Here is an 18,340-nt window from a genome sequence, read left to right on the forward strand (position 1 = left end):
AGACATCCATGGAGAAGAGGAGCAGTTTGAGTTTAGACACTTGCCCGGCGGCAGTGCCGGCGACAATAGAGGTCAGTGGAAGCATCGCAAGCTGGACATGTCGGTTTTCGAGGGAACCGATCCTGACAATTGGATTATAAGGGCTGAAATGTTCTTCGAATTTTATCAGCTAACGGAAAGAGAGAAGCTTGAGGCCTCGGTGGTAGCCATGGACGAGGCGGCACTTAAATGGTATCAATAGAAGAAGAATAGGCGGCCGTTTATGGGGTGTCTAGATCTGAAATAGAGGATACTGCATGAATTCCGAACATCACACTCAGGGTCGCTATATGAGCAATGGCTGGCCGTGGAACAAGTGGGAACCGTGGAGGATTATCAGAGGAAATATATCGAGCTGGCTGCACCTTTGGAGGGGATACCTGAGAATATCATGCTAGGCCAATTCATAAATGGGCTCAAGGGGGAAGTAAAAACCGAGCTGAGAATCCTCAATCCGTTCAATTTAGAAGCGGCCATGGACCTTGCAAGCAGAATTGAAGAGAAAAATAGGATGTGCCAGCCCAAGAAGGGAAATTTTGGGCCCCCAAAGCTTGGGCCAGCCCTAAACTACTTCACTACCTCACAACCCAGTAAAAACAGCGGGCCCGGTTTAATACAAACCTATGGGGGCCCTAGCCACTCCAGTCTAGCTAAAACCGGGTTCAAACCGCCCGAATCTCAAGCCTCTGTCAACTTAAACGGGTCATCCAGATTCGTATCCAACCGCAACAACACCAACCCAACTCGGAGACTCACCGACGCTGAGTTGCAAGATAAAAGAGCGAAAAACCTCTGTTTTTGCTGTGACGAACGGTGGGAACTGGGTCACCGCTGCAAGAGGAAGGAGATGAGCTTCCTCTTGGTGGCCGAAGAAGAAGAGGCGTCGCTCGAGGAGGAGGAAGAAGAGGACACGGCAGTAGGGGTATCCTTATGTTCAGTGATTGGGATTTCCAACCCCAAAACAATGAAATTGAAGGGTGAGTTGGTCGGAAAGTCAGTGGTGGTCATGATAGACCCCGGCGCGACCCACAATTTCATGGCGGTGGACGTAGTGAGCGAGTTGGCGATGCCAATTTCAAAGGGAAACAAGTTTACTGTTGCTTTGGGGAATGGGGAGGTGATAAAAAGCCAAGGAGTGTGTAAGGGAGTGAGACTTAAGCTTGACGGTGGAGTTTCCATCGCAGAAGACTTCCTACCACTTGAACTTGGGAGTGCAGACTTGATTCTTGGAATGCAATGGCCGGAGAAATTGGGGGCTGTAACCTCAAATTGGAAGACACACATCATGAAATTCAAGGTGAGAGGGATGCCAGCCACCCTCACGGGTGATCCTTCGCTTGAGAAGAGGGAGATCTTCTTCAAGGCCATGATCCACAACCTGAATAAGGAGAGGTAGTGAATTTGGGTTGAATTTGGAAGTATGGGAGAAAAAACAGAGGAGCAGGGGGAAAAATTAAGCCCTTCTTCATTTCTGACAGAGTTATTAGGGGAGTTTTCAGCAATATTTGAGATGCCTAGTGGTCTACCTCCTAGAAGAAATCATGAACATTCTATTGTCCTAAAAGGGGGGAGTGATCCGGTGAGTGTCCGACCGTATCGTTATCCACAAATACAAAAGGATGAATTTGAGCGCTTGATTCAAGAGATGTTATAAGCTGGAATCATTCAACCTTCAACAAGTCCCATCTCTAGCCCGATGATTCTAGTGAAGAAGAAAGACAGTTCATGGCGTTTTTGCGTCGATTACTGAGCTTTGAATAAGGAAACCGTGCCGGATAAGTTTCCTATTCCGGTGATCGACGAATTGTTGGATGAATTGAATAGAGCTAAGTGGTTCTCGAAACTTGATTTGAAGTCGGGGTACCATCAAATTCGGGTGAAGGCGGAGGACATTCACAAAACCGCCTTCTAGACTCACGAAGGTCATTATGAGTTCTTAGTGATGCCTTTCGGGTTAACTAATGCCCCCGCAACCTTTCAATCTTTGATGAATGAGGTGTTTAGACCTTACTTGAGGCGGTTTGTCTTGGTATTTTTTGATGACATACTAATCTATAGTACGGAGGAGCAAGAACAAGTGAAGCATGTAAGAGTGGTGTTGGAGTGTTTGGCTAAGCATAAGTTGTATGCGAATTAGAAGAAATGTAAGTTCGGGAAATGTGAGTTCGGGAAATGTGAAGTAGCTTACTTGGGGGATGTAATTTCGGAGAAGGGGGTGGCTATGGATATGGAGAAGGTGAAGGTGATAGTGGAGTGGGAAGAACCTAGGAACTTGAGGGAGTTACGGGGATTTTTGGGCCTCACGGGGTACTACTGGAAGTTTGTAGCTCACTATGCCCAAATAGCCGGACCCTTAACATCTCAATTGAAGAAAGATAACTTCGATTGGACGGAGGAGGCTGCCCATGCCTTCAAAGCTCTTAAACACATCCATGACAACCGCCCCTGTGCTTGCTATGCCAAACTTCCAAGCCGAATTTGTGATTGAAACGGATGCATCGGGTTTTGGTCTTGGAGCAGTGATGATGCAACAAGGAAGGCCGATAGCTTATTTTAGTAAGCTACTTGGGGTGAGAAATCAAGCTAAGTTAATCTATGAAAAAGAATTGATGGCGATTAGCTTGGCGGTACTGAAGTGGCGTCACTACTTACTAGGGAGACACTTCATAATTAGGACCGATCAACAAAGTTTGGGGTTTTTAACTCAACAAAGAGAGGTTAGAGAAGAGTATAAAAAATGGATGAGAAAATTGATGGGCATGGATTTTGAGATCCAATACAAACCCGGAGCGTCGAATAGAGTGGCCAATGCTCTCTCACACAAGGGAGGCAACCTAGTGGAGCTTAGAGCCTTAATTTCCACTACGGCAGTGGACTAGACATACCTTGAAAAAGAAATAGCAGCTGATCCGTGGCTTGTGGAGGTGCGTAAGGGGTTAATTAAGGGTCAGCAGGTGCCAAAAGGTTATCACTTGGAGGGACATAAAGTGTTGTACAAAGGGAGGACTGTTTTACCCAAGGGGTCGAGTTTTATCCCAACGCTTCTTAATGAGTATCATTGTACTCCGAGTGGGGGACATGACGGCGAGGTGAAGACATACTTAAGGTTAGCAAGTGAGTGGTTTTGGCCCGGAATGAGAAAGAAGGTAGGGGAATTTGTGCAACAATGTGAAGCATGCCAAAGAGGGAAAACAGTCCAACAAAGTCCTTATGGGTTGTTACAACCACTTCCAATCCTGGACGCCATATGGGAATATTTGTCCATGGACTTCATTGAAGTTTTGCCCCTTTCGAAAGGAGTGGATGCAATATTGGTGGTAGTGGATCGTTTGTCTAAATATAGCAACTTCATTGGCCTACGACATCCCTTTAATGTCTTGAAGATGGCTGAAATTTTTGTAAAGGAGATAGTACGACTACATGGGTTTCCCAACTCTATTGTGTCCGATCGAGACAAGGTATTCATGAGTAATTTTTGGAAGGAGCTCTTCCATTTGCAAGGGACTTTGCTCAAGAGGAGTACGGCTTACCACCCTCAAACGGACGGCTAAACCGAAGTTGTTAACAAGTGCTTGGAGACTTACCTAAGATGCTTTGTAACAAGTCAACCCAAGGCTTGGGCATCGTGGCTGCCATGGGCCGAATTTCATACAACACCTCCTCGCATACAACCACCAAGATGACCCCTTTTCGCATGGTATATGGGAGGGATCCTCCAAAATCCTCCAAGTTTGGGAAAAGCACTACAATGGTTCAAAGCTTGGAGGAAGGGTTGCTTGAGAGAGACTTGATCTTGGATGAGTTGCGCATGCATATCAACAGGGCACAGAAATTAATGAAGGAGAGTGCAGATTGTAAGCGAAAGGATGTTCAATTCGAAGTGGGGGAAGAGGTATTCCTGAAGTTACAACCGTATAGGCAGAAATCAATCGCGAAGCGGCCATATGAGAAACTAGCTGCTCGTTATTATGGGCCCTTTGAGATTTTGCAGCGCATTGGCTCAGTGGCATATAAGTTGAAGCTACCACAAGATAGCAAGGTTCACCCTGTTTTCCACGTCTCTCAGCTCAAACGTACGGTAGGAAATCTTCCAGTCAACCCCACCCTACCAAGTCAAATTTCTGCCGATTTGGAGCTTGTGGTAGAACCTGAAGTAGTGCTTGCAGTAAGGCAGGGAATTGGGAACAACAAGAATAGAGCAGAGTTATTGCTGAAATGGAAGGGTCTACCGGAGTTCGAGGCAACATAGGAAGACTTCGAGTCTATTGATCAGCGTTTTCCATCATTTCACCTTGAGGACAAGGTGAAACTTCAGGGCGGGAGTGATGCAATGGACTGGGCTAACCCACCCACAGCATCACCAATTCGGGTCTACACAATGAGGCACAAAATGCAAGAACAAAATGAAAGACAAGCACAACTAAGACAATAGCAAGTGAGGACAGCAAGTGAAGACAAATTTAATTAATGATCCACTATGAATAGCTAGGTTACATAAGAATGCTTAGTATTTAAGGGAAAGGAAGAAAGAGAGTTGTCATGCAAGTTTTGATGTTAACAATAGAATAGTAGTAGTAGCCGTAGAATACTCCAAGACTCTATCTTTATTTCATTAGTAGTAGTATCTTGTAGCCGTTGTTCCTTCAAATTCAATTATCAATCAAAATCTCACAAGCTTCCTCTGCTATTTTCTTCTGTTTTGCTGTGTGTGTTATTGTTGCTATGTGCTTGAGTGTTGAGTCTATAACAGTTCTTTGTTCTATCTTCACTTTTCTATTACCAGACAAACTACATCTTGGTGTCATCAGCTTAGTAAGAGCTTACTTATATAGTTATATGAATGTGTGATTGCTAGTTTTTCTAGGTGAGGCATCTAAAGGTTATCGAAAAAAGAGGATACCAGAGTCTGCCATGGGTAAGATACATAACAACAGCAGAAGAATATGAGATAAGGTTGTTCTAAAAGATGATTCCCGCATGTGAATAGAAGCTAGGCTATCCATTAACAGCAGAAGTAAGTATTGGCTTCCTTAATATATATGAAACAATGTTGCTAAGCTTAGTCTTTTGTCTGCAACCCTCAGAGTTTCAATTTATGTTGTTTGAAGGATGGCCAATCGTTGCAAGATTGCATATCAACTTGGTGCACTTGACAATTATAGCAGATGTTGCCGCCGCCAGCAATCAAATCGGTGATTAGTCAGATTTGAAAAAAGACATAATAGGCCATGAACAAGTTTTGATTGGTGAAATATTATCTATAAGAAACGATTTTATCTTAATTGACGCACAAATTTGCTGCCATGAATGAACATATTTTGTTTACCATACGCAAATGAACAATAGTAACTTGGATTTGTTTTCGCGAGGTTAATAATCATACTTCCAAACATTAGAACTCTAGCTTATTCTTGAGCATATATGTACATGCTGTATGTTTTAGGAAATGTGTATTTGTGAAAGAAAATTGATTATTGACACTTGCTCTACCTGTAAACTTTCTTCATCACCTTATTTTTTTTCACATAATCAAGAATTTGGTTGAAATTAGTCTTCCACCCTACAGTGTCCCTCCAAGCAATGAAAATGTGAACGAACTGGGCTATTGGGGACATCACTTTTTAGATTTAGTAACTATACAAAGAAGACAATAAATAGTAGCAGCCCTAGAGAAGAAGCAAAAATGTATTAGATTAAACCAAATGATGCAATACGACAAAGACATCGACATATGACACATTGAAAGCGTAAGGAACTTTTTAGATCACTACATTCAGAGAAAAACTAGTGTGGTTCTACTCAAGATAGGTTGATTAAAGCCATATAGTAAACTAAAGTCATCATCAAATGCCCACTTTCCCTTGACTCATTTAAGAATAACATATTCATGGGACGGTTTGGCTGTTGGAGTTGATTACGACAAGGGATCCCATTTATATTAGTTACAGACTCACGGTGTTCACTAAGTGCTAGAGAGTATATAGAAATGGCTCGCCTTTTATTGGAGGGTGAATTTTTGTTATAGCAGGACCGCAAAAACTTTTAAATTGGCAGGAATAGTAGCTTGCTTAGATAAACTTAAACCAAGACAAATAAATTCCCAGGAATAGATTTATCTTTGTGATGCTCTGGTTGATACTTAATTATCTAATATTACTGTAAGCCCGGACCGAGTAGAAGCGGAAATTAAATACTGTCACGAAATGTTCAAATCTAATTTGGATGGCAGAATAAAATCCGAGATACTGTTAGACCTAAGTGGAATTCATGCCATTTTTGCAATTACAAAGAAAATTGCAAATGGAAAATTGAAATCCGAAGTTGAGACATGAAAAGATAGTTAAAGGTTAAAAACACAAAGACAACACACAGATGCCGAAGAGATCAACACAGAAATGTACATTTGGTTCGCTGAAACAAAAGAGGCAAAAGCTTTTTTTCCTTCAGTACTACTTCTCGGCGGCGAGCTCTTCAGCAGGCGGAAGCTTGCCGACCTCTTCAGCCTTCTATTCGAGCTTCTTCAGCAGGCGGAAGCTTGTCGAGATCTACAGATGAATTACAAATGCGAACTCAAAAGGAAAAAAAAATCCCAAGGCATAAAGAATTAAGTACCTCAAACAAAAGGGTTCCGAGCTTTGTGGTTCAGATCATCATCAGCTGAAAGAGTAACGCAATGGTCGATGTACCCGCAGGAACTCCGTACAAAGCAGACGATACATTGACCATTGCGTTACTCTTTCAGCTGGCGAGGATGTTTGAGAAATCAGAAATGAGGATGAGAGAGAAGCGGCTGCAATATGAAAAGTATCAAAATCTGAGGATTTTAGGGTTTAGTTTTATAAGGTGGCTTGCTTTGGGCTTGGGCTTTGATTGACTTATTTCGTTTTCTTTAGGTTTTGTTAATTTTTTTTTTTGGTTTTAACGTATATTAGTTCGGGTTACCAGGTCAAGTTCGGGTTCACCAGACCTAATTTTGACCCGAAAATAATTTCGGGTTAAATGGGTTATTTTCGGGTTAAATGGGTTATTTTCGGGTTTGGTTTTAACGTATATTAGTTCGGGTTATCAAGTCAGGTTCGGGTTAACCAGACCTAATTTTGACCCGAAAATAATTTCGGGTTAAATGGGTTATGTTCGGGTTGAAATTTTCAACCTTAACCTACCTATTTAATTATCAGATCGGGTTCGTGTCGACCCATTTAAGTTTTCGAGTTAAAAATCTCAACCCAAACCCGCTATTTTCGGGTCGGGTTTTCGGAACAGGTCAGCTTTTGCCAACCTTAATTTTATAGGGTCAATAGAGGGTCGACAATAGGGAGGCCAGCAAAATATCAATTTAAATAAATATTGAACAAATCCATTATTAAGTATACATGAATACAAATTTTCAAGAAAAAGTATCTATAATATATACTAAAATAATCACCAGGATTATCCCTAAAATACACGTGTCACATTTACAATAAAAAAATTTCCCGCCAATTTTTTTTTTTTCTTAAAAAGTAAAAAGTTACAATAATTTATAAAAATATATTAAATTATCTATCTAACAAAAGAGTTTTAAGGGTAGATTCAAATTCTAAAAAAAAAAAATGTTATATAACTCATTCCATTTAAGCTAACTTTATTTTTTGTCAAAAAAAAAAAGCTAACTTTATTTTATTGACTTTAATTTTATGATTTACAAATCTTATTATTATAAAACCGTGCATGGCACAGGGAAAAAACTAGTACATAAATACAAATTTAACCATGTGATTATTTATACATTATCTATTTTGTTTTTCTATTAAAATGGAAAAATATTTTGGCCAATTGATCTAAGCTACACCCTTAGCCCACTAACTCGGGTCGGGTTGGACATATTTTATTTTTTAATTAATACAAATTTTTGTGTTTGTTTAGTTATATAAAATGTTCGTTTTTATATAATAAAGGATGTCCCTATTTACTTCGGTTTAGCGGTGAAGAGGAAGTACGTGTTTGCTCGTCTTCGTGAAGCTATGATAATAACGCAAAATGATCAGAAAGAGAAACTAAAAATTTTGATGGGCAATCTGCTTGCATATGCCCATAACCCTTACAACGATAACACACTCTATTTTGCGTCGTGTTTGGGGCAGCCTTCACAGTAGGAGTACCCTTGATTGTGCATAATTAAATACTGATGCTCTGCTCGATACTTAATGATCTGATATTATTGTAAGCTCGGACCGAGCAGAAGCGGAAATTAAATACTGTTACGAAATGTTTAAATCTAATTTGGATGGCAGAATAAAATCCGAGATATAGACCTAAGTGGAATTCATGCCATTTTTGCAATTACAAAGAAAATTGCAAATAGAAAATTGAAATCCGAAGTTGAGACATGAAACAATAGTACAAAGTCGATGAAAATTAAAGTTGAACAACACACAGCTGCCGAAGAGATAAACATAGAAATGTACATTTGGCTGGCTGAATCAAAAGTGGCAAGAGCTTTTTTGCCTTCAGTACTACTTCTCGGCGGCGAGCTCTTCAGCAGGCGGAAACTTATCGAGATCTTCAGCCTGTGGCGGCAACTTCTTCTCTGCAGGGCTTGAAGGAGCTGGCGAGAGCTTGTCCAGATCTTGCGTCATCCTCAAGTATTTTTCGGCAGGAGTCTCAAGGTTCTTGTCAGTCGACTGAGCCATGTGAGGCTTCTCCTTCTCGGATTCATTCGAAAGTCGCTTTAGAGTTTCAAGTTTTCGTGGTTTAACGAAATACTTATCGTACTCCTCCATTGAAAATGATCGAAGCCACCTTTTCTGACCCTTCTCTTCGGCTGCCATCTCTCCTTCGTGTCAACCCTCTTCAGCATGAGAATATAAGGGGCAAGAGAGGGTTAGATAAAACCAAATGCAAAATCCGAACAAAATCTAAAGTTATTCCTCCTCCACTTTCTGTTATCTCCGGTCATCTTCTAACTTTTCTGACGATAGATCTCTAAAAATCGAAGAAAAAGGTGACGAAACTGAGAAAGACTACCTTCTTTGAACTCGGAATTTGCCGACTAGGCGAATGATGTTGAAATTATGCTCTGAAATCTGTGATTTAAGCAAACAAGAATTTAGGGTTATGCAATTTTGGGAGAGCTAATAGAAGACAGAAAAGTGCAGTGAGAGAAAGGAATTGATTTGTTTATGTTTTAGGGTTTGGGTGGGTATTGGGCCTATTACGTTGTTGGGTATTAGGTAAGTGTTTACGAAGCAATTAATAAAATTGTTGTATATTTCGGATTTCATCCGACATCCGACTATTTTCGGATATCCGAAATCCGAAATTTTGACATTCGATATCCGAAATTATCCGATCCGAAAATTAAAATCTCAAGTTTTAATTTTGTAAAAGTATTGGGTAGAACGGACTCACGTGAGTCCGATCATAAAACAGAAAAATATCTAATTCCCGATGAAAATTAACTTATTCTTGACTAGAATGATTTTATTCCTGACTAAAAATATCTAATTTCTGATGAAAATTAACTTATTCCTGACTAGAATGATTTTATTCTCGACTAAAAATATCTAATTTCTGATGAAAACTAACTTATTACTGATTAGAATGATTTTATTCCTGACTAAAAATATCTAATTCTTGACGAAAATTAACTTAAACCTAACTAACAAAATCTTATTTCTGATATAAAAAAAAATACTAAAATTACTTAATATTTTTTACTAATCATTGAGAATATCTGATTACCCACGAAACAAAGAAATGTCTGATTACCCATCAAGTAAGATCCATGTCGGTGATTGAACAAGGACCAAATCAAGTACATGGTTCCAGCAGTAAGAGCACCATAAGCAGCACCAAAGAGAAGCGGCACAACAACACTGAGAATATCCTTGGTTCTTTCCCTTAAAGAACTGAACCTTAGAGGTAAGAATTCGGGTCTTTCATTGATGGGTTGTTCGGGTTTGAATTCGGGTTGCTGGGTTTTGTCGATGACGGAAAAGGGCATGAAATGACGGGGGCGAAGGTGGTGGTGGTGGCCGAGACGACGGAGATCGGCGGAGACAACGATAAAATGGGTGGGGGTGCATTATAATCCGGACTCACGTGAAACGATCTCACGCAAAACCTTCTCTTTAATTTTATTTGCAAGACTTAAAAATCTAAGGTGAGTAACAATGATCATATTGAATACTTTTTCAAAATCAAAACAATCACCAAGTTAGATATTTGTTTATTTGAAGCTTAAAGAAGACGTTAGGTAGGTCGTAGGTTTAGCTTGCACACATATAAGTACCACTCCCTTTATTTTTATTTAACTGTTCCAGTACAACTAGCATACATGCGAACATCCCAATGCGTAACTTTAACTTTAGAGTGTCCAAGGTAATCCAGTATTCCGGTCTGATGTGCTCAAATAGATCGACAAAATGAACATCTCTTGTGATTTTGTCTTTAGATTGCTATTTATAGTGTGAATAATAAAAGTTGGGCCTGAACACTAATGGGCCTCTTCAACATTAAATGAGCCAAACTGCACTTGGATCCGAAGTCTGAATGGGCTATTATATAACAGGTCTAAACGGGAAATTCATTTGGATTCCCAAACAAATACAAATCATAATTGAATCATTGATAATTCCATTAAGCCTTAGATATTTGATTTAATTAAATTGGTTTTCTAACCAACATTCTTTCTTTAATTGTACTGGTGCTAATCCTTCTGTCTTTAATTGACTGGCTTATGATGGAGTATAAACTTAATTTTCTTGTCATTTGATTAAACTAATTAATATTTAAAAGAATATATTCTTGGACCATATCTTTTGCTTCTTTATCACTTTATAATTAAAAAGTATTTAGCAGATAATTATAACATTATTTGATTGGACCACCGTGCAATAGCAGAAATAAATCATAAATTCTGAAAGGCCCTCAACACTTCTATGAATTTTGAAACCACATAAATTAAATATAATACTGGTTGCATAAAGGAAAGTTCACATAAAACCCAAAATAAATACTTTCTGATCAAGGTAAAGCTGCAGCAAATTTACAAAACATTGTCCTCAAAGCACGATATTTTAGAAAAAAAAAAAGAGGACATTTTTTTTGTTTTTATATGAATGGACCCAATTGCAATTTTTGTTCATCTCAAATTAATAATAAAACAAAATGTTTTCTCCTTTTCTTCAATTTTTCATGTTCGAAATATTTCATTTAAATAGAGAATAACCATGGTTATAATAAATACATATATGAGAGTAATGGATAATTCGAGTGGTTAAAGCTTCCTTTCCGATTTCAGGAGATTTTGGGATTGATTTTCACCCCGCCCTTATGGCTCTTTAAATACCAAAAAATAAATAATAAATGCATTTATACAGTACAAGTTTTGAGTTTTTATTTTTATAATTACTATTCACTACGGAGTATATAATTTCTTGTCATATACTTCGTACGAAGTATTATAAAAAAGATATTAGAAAAAGTTAAATGGACTAATCAATTAGAATACTCGTAACATATAACTCTAGAGGGAACAATTAAGCTAAAGCAAAAATTTATTCTATTCATCTAATTTTATTATTTGTTGTTAGAATCAATGAGACTATCAACTAAAATTATAAAAATACAGTAATAATTACTCCGTATTATTATTATTATTATTATTATTATTATTATTATTATTATACGTTTTAAATTATAACATATCAAAACCACAAAAGAGGTAACACCAGGGTCAAATTGGGAAATACAAGTGCCATAGAAACTTGAATATTCTCTGGAAAATGGCCAGAGTGTAATCCAGGAACCAATGCCTGAGCAAACTACTGTTTTCGCTCAATGATAAATGTGGCATATGTTGTTTGCCAGCTGCCCATTTTTGTTGCTTCACAAGGCATCCCTATGAATTTTATCATATCCCTAGTTTATTTTTAGAAAAAGTTTTTTAAATTGTATGGTTTTAATAAATACTTCTTTTTATTCTTTTTTACTTGACATGTTTTTTTTATCACGCTTATCAATGTAAAATTTTAGCGATCAATAATCTTAATTCTCTGTAAGTACAAATTATAAAAGTTGTATATTATGATAGTATTTATTAAGACGAATTCAAAAAAATCCCACATGAATATATTTTTCTTTATATATCATTCACAAAAAAAGGTCAAAGGAGGGGTAGTGAATAGTGTAAGAGTCAAAGCGGGTCAAGTAAAAAAGAACGGAAGAAGTACAAAGTGTAGTAGTGCAAATGGAGCAACCGAGCAAGTAATAAAATACAATAATTACAATTGGTTAAGATGGTAAGAAATGATATTTTACATCCATGAAGTTTAGTGTTGTACCTCTCGTGAGTAGGGCATCCTAATATATATTTTTTTTTATCTTACCTTTTAAAAAAAAAATAATAAATTACGGTGAGAGTACTTGTATAGTCTTACTACATATTAACTTGCAAGATACTCTCTTTCAATGAATAATTTAACACTCATCAATATGGATCCAAGCATCCAACAAGATCTCATTAACTAGTGTAGTAGTCTATTAATGCAATTAAATCCCAGTTATATTAGATCAAATCATGCCTGACTTTAAAAATTTAGACAAAGCATATAATTTAAGGTGAAACACATGACATCTTTAATTAGGTTCAATATTTCAGGGGTTTTCTACGCAGTAACTTTGTAATATAAGATTTTCTGAGTTGTGCTTCATGTTTTAGAAGTTACACAGAGTAACACTTAGGTGCAATTAGTAGTAAGTCGATAGTAACTTTTCTGTTTTACAAACTTACAAGGTTAGTATGGATTATCGATTTCTCTCTATACTGTTCCTTACACATTCCAAACAAATTTTTTTCTTCATGCACTCAATATCAATCTTACTAAAAGTGAGCGTAACCAATAAAGATTAATGGAGATAGTACTATTTTTTTTTTTTTTTTAAAGTTGATCATAGATTAGATTGTAAAATTTAACCCGATAAGTTTTCGAGCCAATGTGTCCCGCCAACCCAAAATATTCCTAAATCAAGTAGACCGGGATAGAATTAATTATCACCATTGGCAAAGTTGACCACATGCATGAAAGAACATAGTATACCAAATGGCAAAGAAGTGCTTAATTTTCAATTTCAAAATTGAACTTATTTATCTACAAGACTCTTCCTTTTTTTCTCACCAAATAATGATGTAAAACTTAGAAAGTGATATTACTACGCATTTTATCTTGTCCATTAGTATAAAAACACATCCTTCTACCAAAATTTTGCATCAAAATCTCTCAAAGATACTAGAACTAGAATAAACTAGCAAGAAAAAGTGACAGATTACCAACAATATTAACCAAATTAATATAGTAACTTACTAAGCATAATCGTTATAAACTTCCATTTAAAATTTCTTTCTGAAATATCCCTGTCAATCAAATGTCCTGTAGCTTCACTACTTGCTCAAAAATAGCAATTCAAAAAAGAAGAAATCCAAATATGAGGAGAGAGAATTAATATGCACACTTCTTCTTCTTCTTATAATTCTGTAACTGAGCTTGAGACTGAGGATGATGCTCTAAAGCTCAAGCTTTTGCTTTCATGGCGGCTGCTTTCTGCCTCTTTCTTTCACTCATCTTCCTCTTTTCTCCATTTCCAGGTATTTTTCTCACATTTTGGTTCTTACCCTCTTCATTTTCCTTCAATTTTTGCATACCCTTTTCACCATTTTGGAGAAAAATTTAAGCTTCTTCAGTTTTCAATAGTTTAATTGGTATGTTAAAACCTAGTTTTTATCACCCATTAGCTGGTGGTTCTTTTTTTTGGTCAATTTTCAGTTTGATTCTGCTATGTTGAAGATGAAAAAAAAAAATTGAATTTGATGATTTTAGTTGAATTTAAGACAAATCAATGTGTTAGTTTACTAAATTGAGTGAAACCCAGTTTGGAATTGTACTAATGAACAGTGATATGTTCTGTATGAATTTCAGCTCAAGGGGAAATAATAGCTGAAATTAAGCAAAAACAAGGGCAAGATGAACCCTATATTGGTGTAAACATTGGAACAGATGTTTCAAATTTTTTATCACCTTCAGATTTGGTATCTTTCCTTCAAGTACAGAAGATTAACCATGTGAGGCTCTATGATGCTGACCCTGATTTGTTGAAAGCCCTTGCTAAAACAAAGATTAGGGTCATAATTGGTGTACCTAATAACCAGCTCATTGCTATTGGATCCTCCAATGCCACTGCCGCGACTTGGGTGGGCCGGAATGTTGTCGCTTACTACCCGGAAACCACCATCATTGCCATTGCTGTGGGTGATGAGGTCTTGACCACAATGCCTTCAACTGCCCCTTTGCTTTTGCCTGCTATTGAGTCACTTTATAGTGCACTTGTGGCTTCAAATCTTCATTCTCAAATAAAAGTTTCAACCCCACATTCGGCTTCACTGATTTTAGACCCTTTCCCACCGTCTCAGGCGTTTTTTAACACCTCTATGACTCAATATTTGTTGCCAATTGTGAAATTTTTGTCTAGAACTCAATCTCCTTTGATGATGAACTTGTATCCATACTATGTTTTTATGGAGAACAAGGGTGTTGTGCCTTTGGATAACGCTTTGTTTAAGCCTTTGACACCTTCCAAGGAAATGGTTGACCCTAATACTTTGCTTCATTACACTAATGTGTATGATGCAATGGTTGATTCGGCTTATTTCTCTATGAAGAACCTTAATGTCACGGATGTTGTAGTGTTGGTTAGTGAGACTGGCTGGCCTTCTAAGGGGGATTCCAAAGAGCCTTATGCCACTATGGACAATGCTGATACATACAATTCGAATCTCATCAAGCATGTTTTCGACAAGACTGGCTCCCCGTTTCACCCTGAGACCACATCTAGCGTGTATCTATATGAGTTGTTCAATGAGGATCTGAGGTCACCCCCAATCTCTGAAGCCAATTGGGGATTGTTTTATGGAAATACTACGCCGGTATATTTGTTACATGTTTCGGGAAGTGGGACTTTCTTGGCTAATGACACAACGAACCAGACTTACTGCATTGCCATGGAAGGGGTAGATACGAAGACTTTGCAGACAGCATTAGACTGGGCATGTGGTCCTGGAAGGGCTAATTGTAGCAAAATTCAGCCGGGAGAACCTTGCTATTCGCCCAACAATGTCCAGAATCATGCTTCTTATGCGTTCGATAGCTACTACCAGATGGAGGGAAAGTCTCCTGGATCCTGTGATTTCAAAGGCGTTGCCACGATCACTACCTCTGATCCTAGTAAGTCTTTCCACCTTATCTCAGCATCTTATTCTATGAGGAAATCTAATATTATATTTCCATTCTTTCCTGTGTGTAAATTAACCAGAAAGGCCATCATTAGGTACCTAATAAATTATTTTTGGCTTTAAACATGATTTTCGTCACTATCTTAAAGAAGTTTATGCATGAATAACCTAGCTGTCTGAAGTCCAAAAGGCATACAGGATGGGATAGGAATTTGGTTTGCCACCAGTTCACTCCTCTATGCATAAAAGGCAGGGAGATGTTAACTGTTAAGTGTAAAGTTTAGTGAACACAATAAAGTCACTATGCCTAACCTCTTGGTGAAGAATTGAAGGCACACTCTTTGGTTCTTACTTTTGTTATTGCTTAATTTTTATAAGCATCTTATTACAGATTAAAAAATGGCTTTAACTATGTCGGTAAATCACTAGTATCACGAATGTGTTGGTGTAAAGTCTACAAATAGTTCAAATCTTTTAAAGCATGATTCATGCTGCTAATCCTGTCTTTTTTTTTTTTTTTTTTTTTTTTTTTTTTTTTTTTTTTTTTTTTTTTTTAAAAAGGAAGAATCTTTTCAGTGATGTTGATTTTCTAACATCATGAGCTTATTGTTCTTCAGTGAAATTCTGTTTGATTTTTTCAGTCTTTCTTTATCACATTATGTTTACCAAATAGGGTGACAATTTAAAGAATAAGCTGCATGATGACAATGCAGAAAATGAGAGATGTTGGGGTCTATAACAACAGTCGGGCATAGGAAAAGTCCTATGCCTTAAAAAGTTGGCTAATGAACACTAATATGCCCTCAACGAACCAAACTACGGTTAGCTTTTAGTTAAGGAGAGAATAAGAGCATGGTAGGATTTTTTGCTTCCTTGTCTAATTGTTAGCCATTTAGCCTAACTTGAACCAAATTTGCATAACAACACTACAAAAGACAAGGAATAAAAGTGCGTTCCGCCATACGATATTTTTTCTTAAAACACAACATGCCCATCCATTATTATTTCTCGTCTTCTACTTTATATAATATTATTTAACATATTGCTTGAACATGTTTAGTAACCTAGTTAACACACATTTGCTAAGAAAACCACACAGTTATGGTTGCAACTTGCAATTTTGCAAACAAGAGTCTCCAAACTATCGGACTAGAGCATCAATGTATTTGATTAGTGAGAACAATTGCAAAAGAAGAGCAAGTTTTTCTAGCGTAAAAAGGAGAAGAAACACTGCTAAAAGTTTTAAACTTTATTTCTCCCCGAATTGAGGTCCAATTTAGAGGGAATTGAGTGAAAAAAGATTAAAGATGACACCTTTTCATAATCTGGAAATCTTAAATATAAAAAACTAGTGTTAATTTGCTGATGCTTTGTACTGGAAATACTTGACAAATGGAGCCCAATTATAATTTGTCTGAGTCTGACTGCATCTTTTATGGAGTGCATCATGCAAAACAGCAAAAATAGTCTGGCTTTTTGTTCAGTTGGAATGACCTAATATGTTTTATTATATGTTGGGCATCTTGTTACTGAAAATGTCAATGTAACTAGTCCAATATTATGCTAGTATATTTTTGTTTTTATTATTATTTTTATTTTTTATTTTGGCACTTATACATTTCTATTTATTTGATATTTTGTAGGTCATGGGAGCTGCATATTTCCTGGAAGGTGAGTGAAACAAATCTGGTTTACCTTTGATATTGAATGCTCCCAACTTGAGGGTAATTTGGTATTTGTGAAGGGTGGTGCTTTTAATGACGTTCTATTAAGAAATTTGTCTAAAAACATATTTGAGGTGATTCAATCCAAAAATAAAAATTTACTCATACTTCCTTTGCTGTACAATCTGAGCGAGCCTTGGCTGTAAATTCATTTAACAAGTGACCAAAGGGCAATTTTGCCATCTATGTCAGAAACTTTGATGATACTTTCTATTGACAAATTACGAGTAGAAGTTTTACTCACAAGTCTTATTGTATTTCTTCGTGTGCAGCAAGAAGGAAGGAAATAACACAAGGGAGGTGGTAAATTCAACTCAAGTTACTAGTGGATCATTCTTGAGCTACGGAAGCAATCGAAAAAGTTTAATGGACAGTTTCCTGATATCTTTGTGTACTATTATGTTTCTGCGTTACTTCTCCAACTCATATTTCTAGTAAAGTAGCCGAGGATCTTTAGGTACATAATGATAGAAGGTAATTTTTTGGGCAACTGTAATATCTTGTTGTAATTTGTTCGATATGGTGTAGGTAATATGGTATTAGTGAGGATAGTTATTTATGATCCTGCCGAATTAACTGAACTTTAGAGGAGTGTCGTTTGGAGGTTTGCCGAGTTTATAATTGTGATGTTTTTGATATGCATAGGGCGGCATAGCATAGTACTCTATAGAAACAATAATACTCATTCGGTATAAACGTGGATGGTGGGTGCTAGATGAGTAGATGTCTGAACGACTAAACATAGATATCGCCCAAGGGCCAAGGTCATTGGTAATATGGTATACATAAATACATAATTGTTGAAAAAGTGAGCAATTCGTTATAAAGGTTTGCTAAGAAATCCATGAAATGCCAATCTCTCATTACATGTTTACATCATCTTTTGGAAAAGGAAGGGATCGAAAATTGACAATCCTCATGGCTTCTGATTCTCACGAAACACTTTTTATAGTTCTCCCTCTATATTGGAGTGGCTAAAAACTAAAAAGGTAGTCGAAGAAGAAAATTATACGTCACACCCTACTCATTCGACTATTTGCAAATCTACAGTTGAAAAATTTGATCATATATGAACTTCATTTCAGCTTAATTTCAGTTTAGCTTAGTTCAACTCTAATCAGTTCAGTTCAACTTCTAATTTCCTTTGCTCATAAAATATTCATTTAAGCTCCAATCAGTTCAATTCAGTAAATATAAACATACTTTTACCGAATATTTTATACGTTAAGTTAAGCCATGAAAATACTCAAGTACATAATTCTTGCAATTTTCCATTATATAGCCCATGACCAAAAAAGGCCTTTTTAAT

The 18,340-nt window shown here is 37.0% G+C and overlaps 1 protein-coding gene and 1 long non-coding RNA gene across 2 annotated transcripts; one reads left to right on the plus strand and one right to left on the minus strand.

Moving 5' to 3' along the window:
- Positions 1-8,326: 8,326 nt before the first annotated feature.
- Positions 8,327-9,232, minus strand: LOC145579569 (uncharacterized). The gene is made up of 2 exons (XR_014099163.1): positions 9,046-9,232; positions 8,327-8,869 (listed from the first exon to the last, which is right to left on the minus strand). It is a non-coding gene; the product is annotated as an uncharacterized LOC145579569 (long non-coding RNA).
- Positions 9,233-13,349: 4,117 nt separating this feature from the next.
- Positions 13,350-17,669, plus strand: LOC145577553 (glucan endo-1,3-beta-glucosidase 1-like). The gene is made up of 4 exons (XM_081635039.1): positions 13,350-13,666; positions 13,998-15,299; positions 16,951-16,978; positions 17,304-17,669. The coding sequence occupies exons 1-4, from the start codon at positions 13,609-13,611 to the stop codon at positions 17,464-17,466; spliced, it is 1,551 nt and encodes a 516-aa protein (XP_081491165.1). The 5' UTR covers positions 13,350-13,608; the 3' UTR covers positions 17,467-17,669.
- Positions 17,670-18,340: the final 671 nt, after the last annotated feature.

The sequence above is a fragment of the Chenopodium album genome, chromosome 14 (genome assembly GCF_948465745.1).
Source record: "Chenopodium album chromosome 14, dcCheAlbu1.1, whole genome shotgun sequence".
Classification (NCBI taxonomy): Eukaryota; Viridiplantae; Streptophyta; class Magnoliopsida; order Caryophyllales; family Amaranthaceae; genus Chenopodium; species Chenopodium album.

Bases quoted from the DNA above. Each gene is read 5' to 3' on its own strand.
- LOC145577553 (XM_081635039.1), top strand. From the start codon at position 13,609: ATGGCGGCTGCTTTCTGCCTCTTTCTTTCACTCATCTTCCTCTTTTCT. The intron at 15,300-16,950 runs GTAAGTCTTTCC...GATATTTTGTAG, and splicing joins GATCACTACCTCTGATCCTA to GTCATGGGAGCTGCATATTT. The intron at 16,979-17,303 runs GTGAGTGAAACA...CTTCGTGTGCAG, and splicing joins AGCTGCATATTTCCTGGAAG to CAAGAAGGAAGGAAATAACA.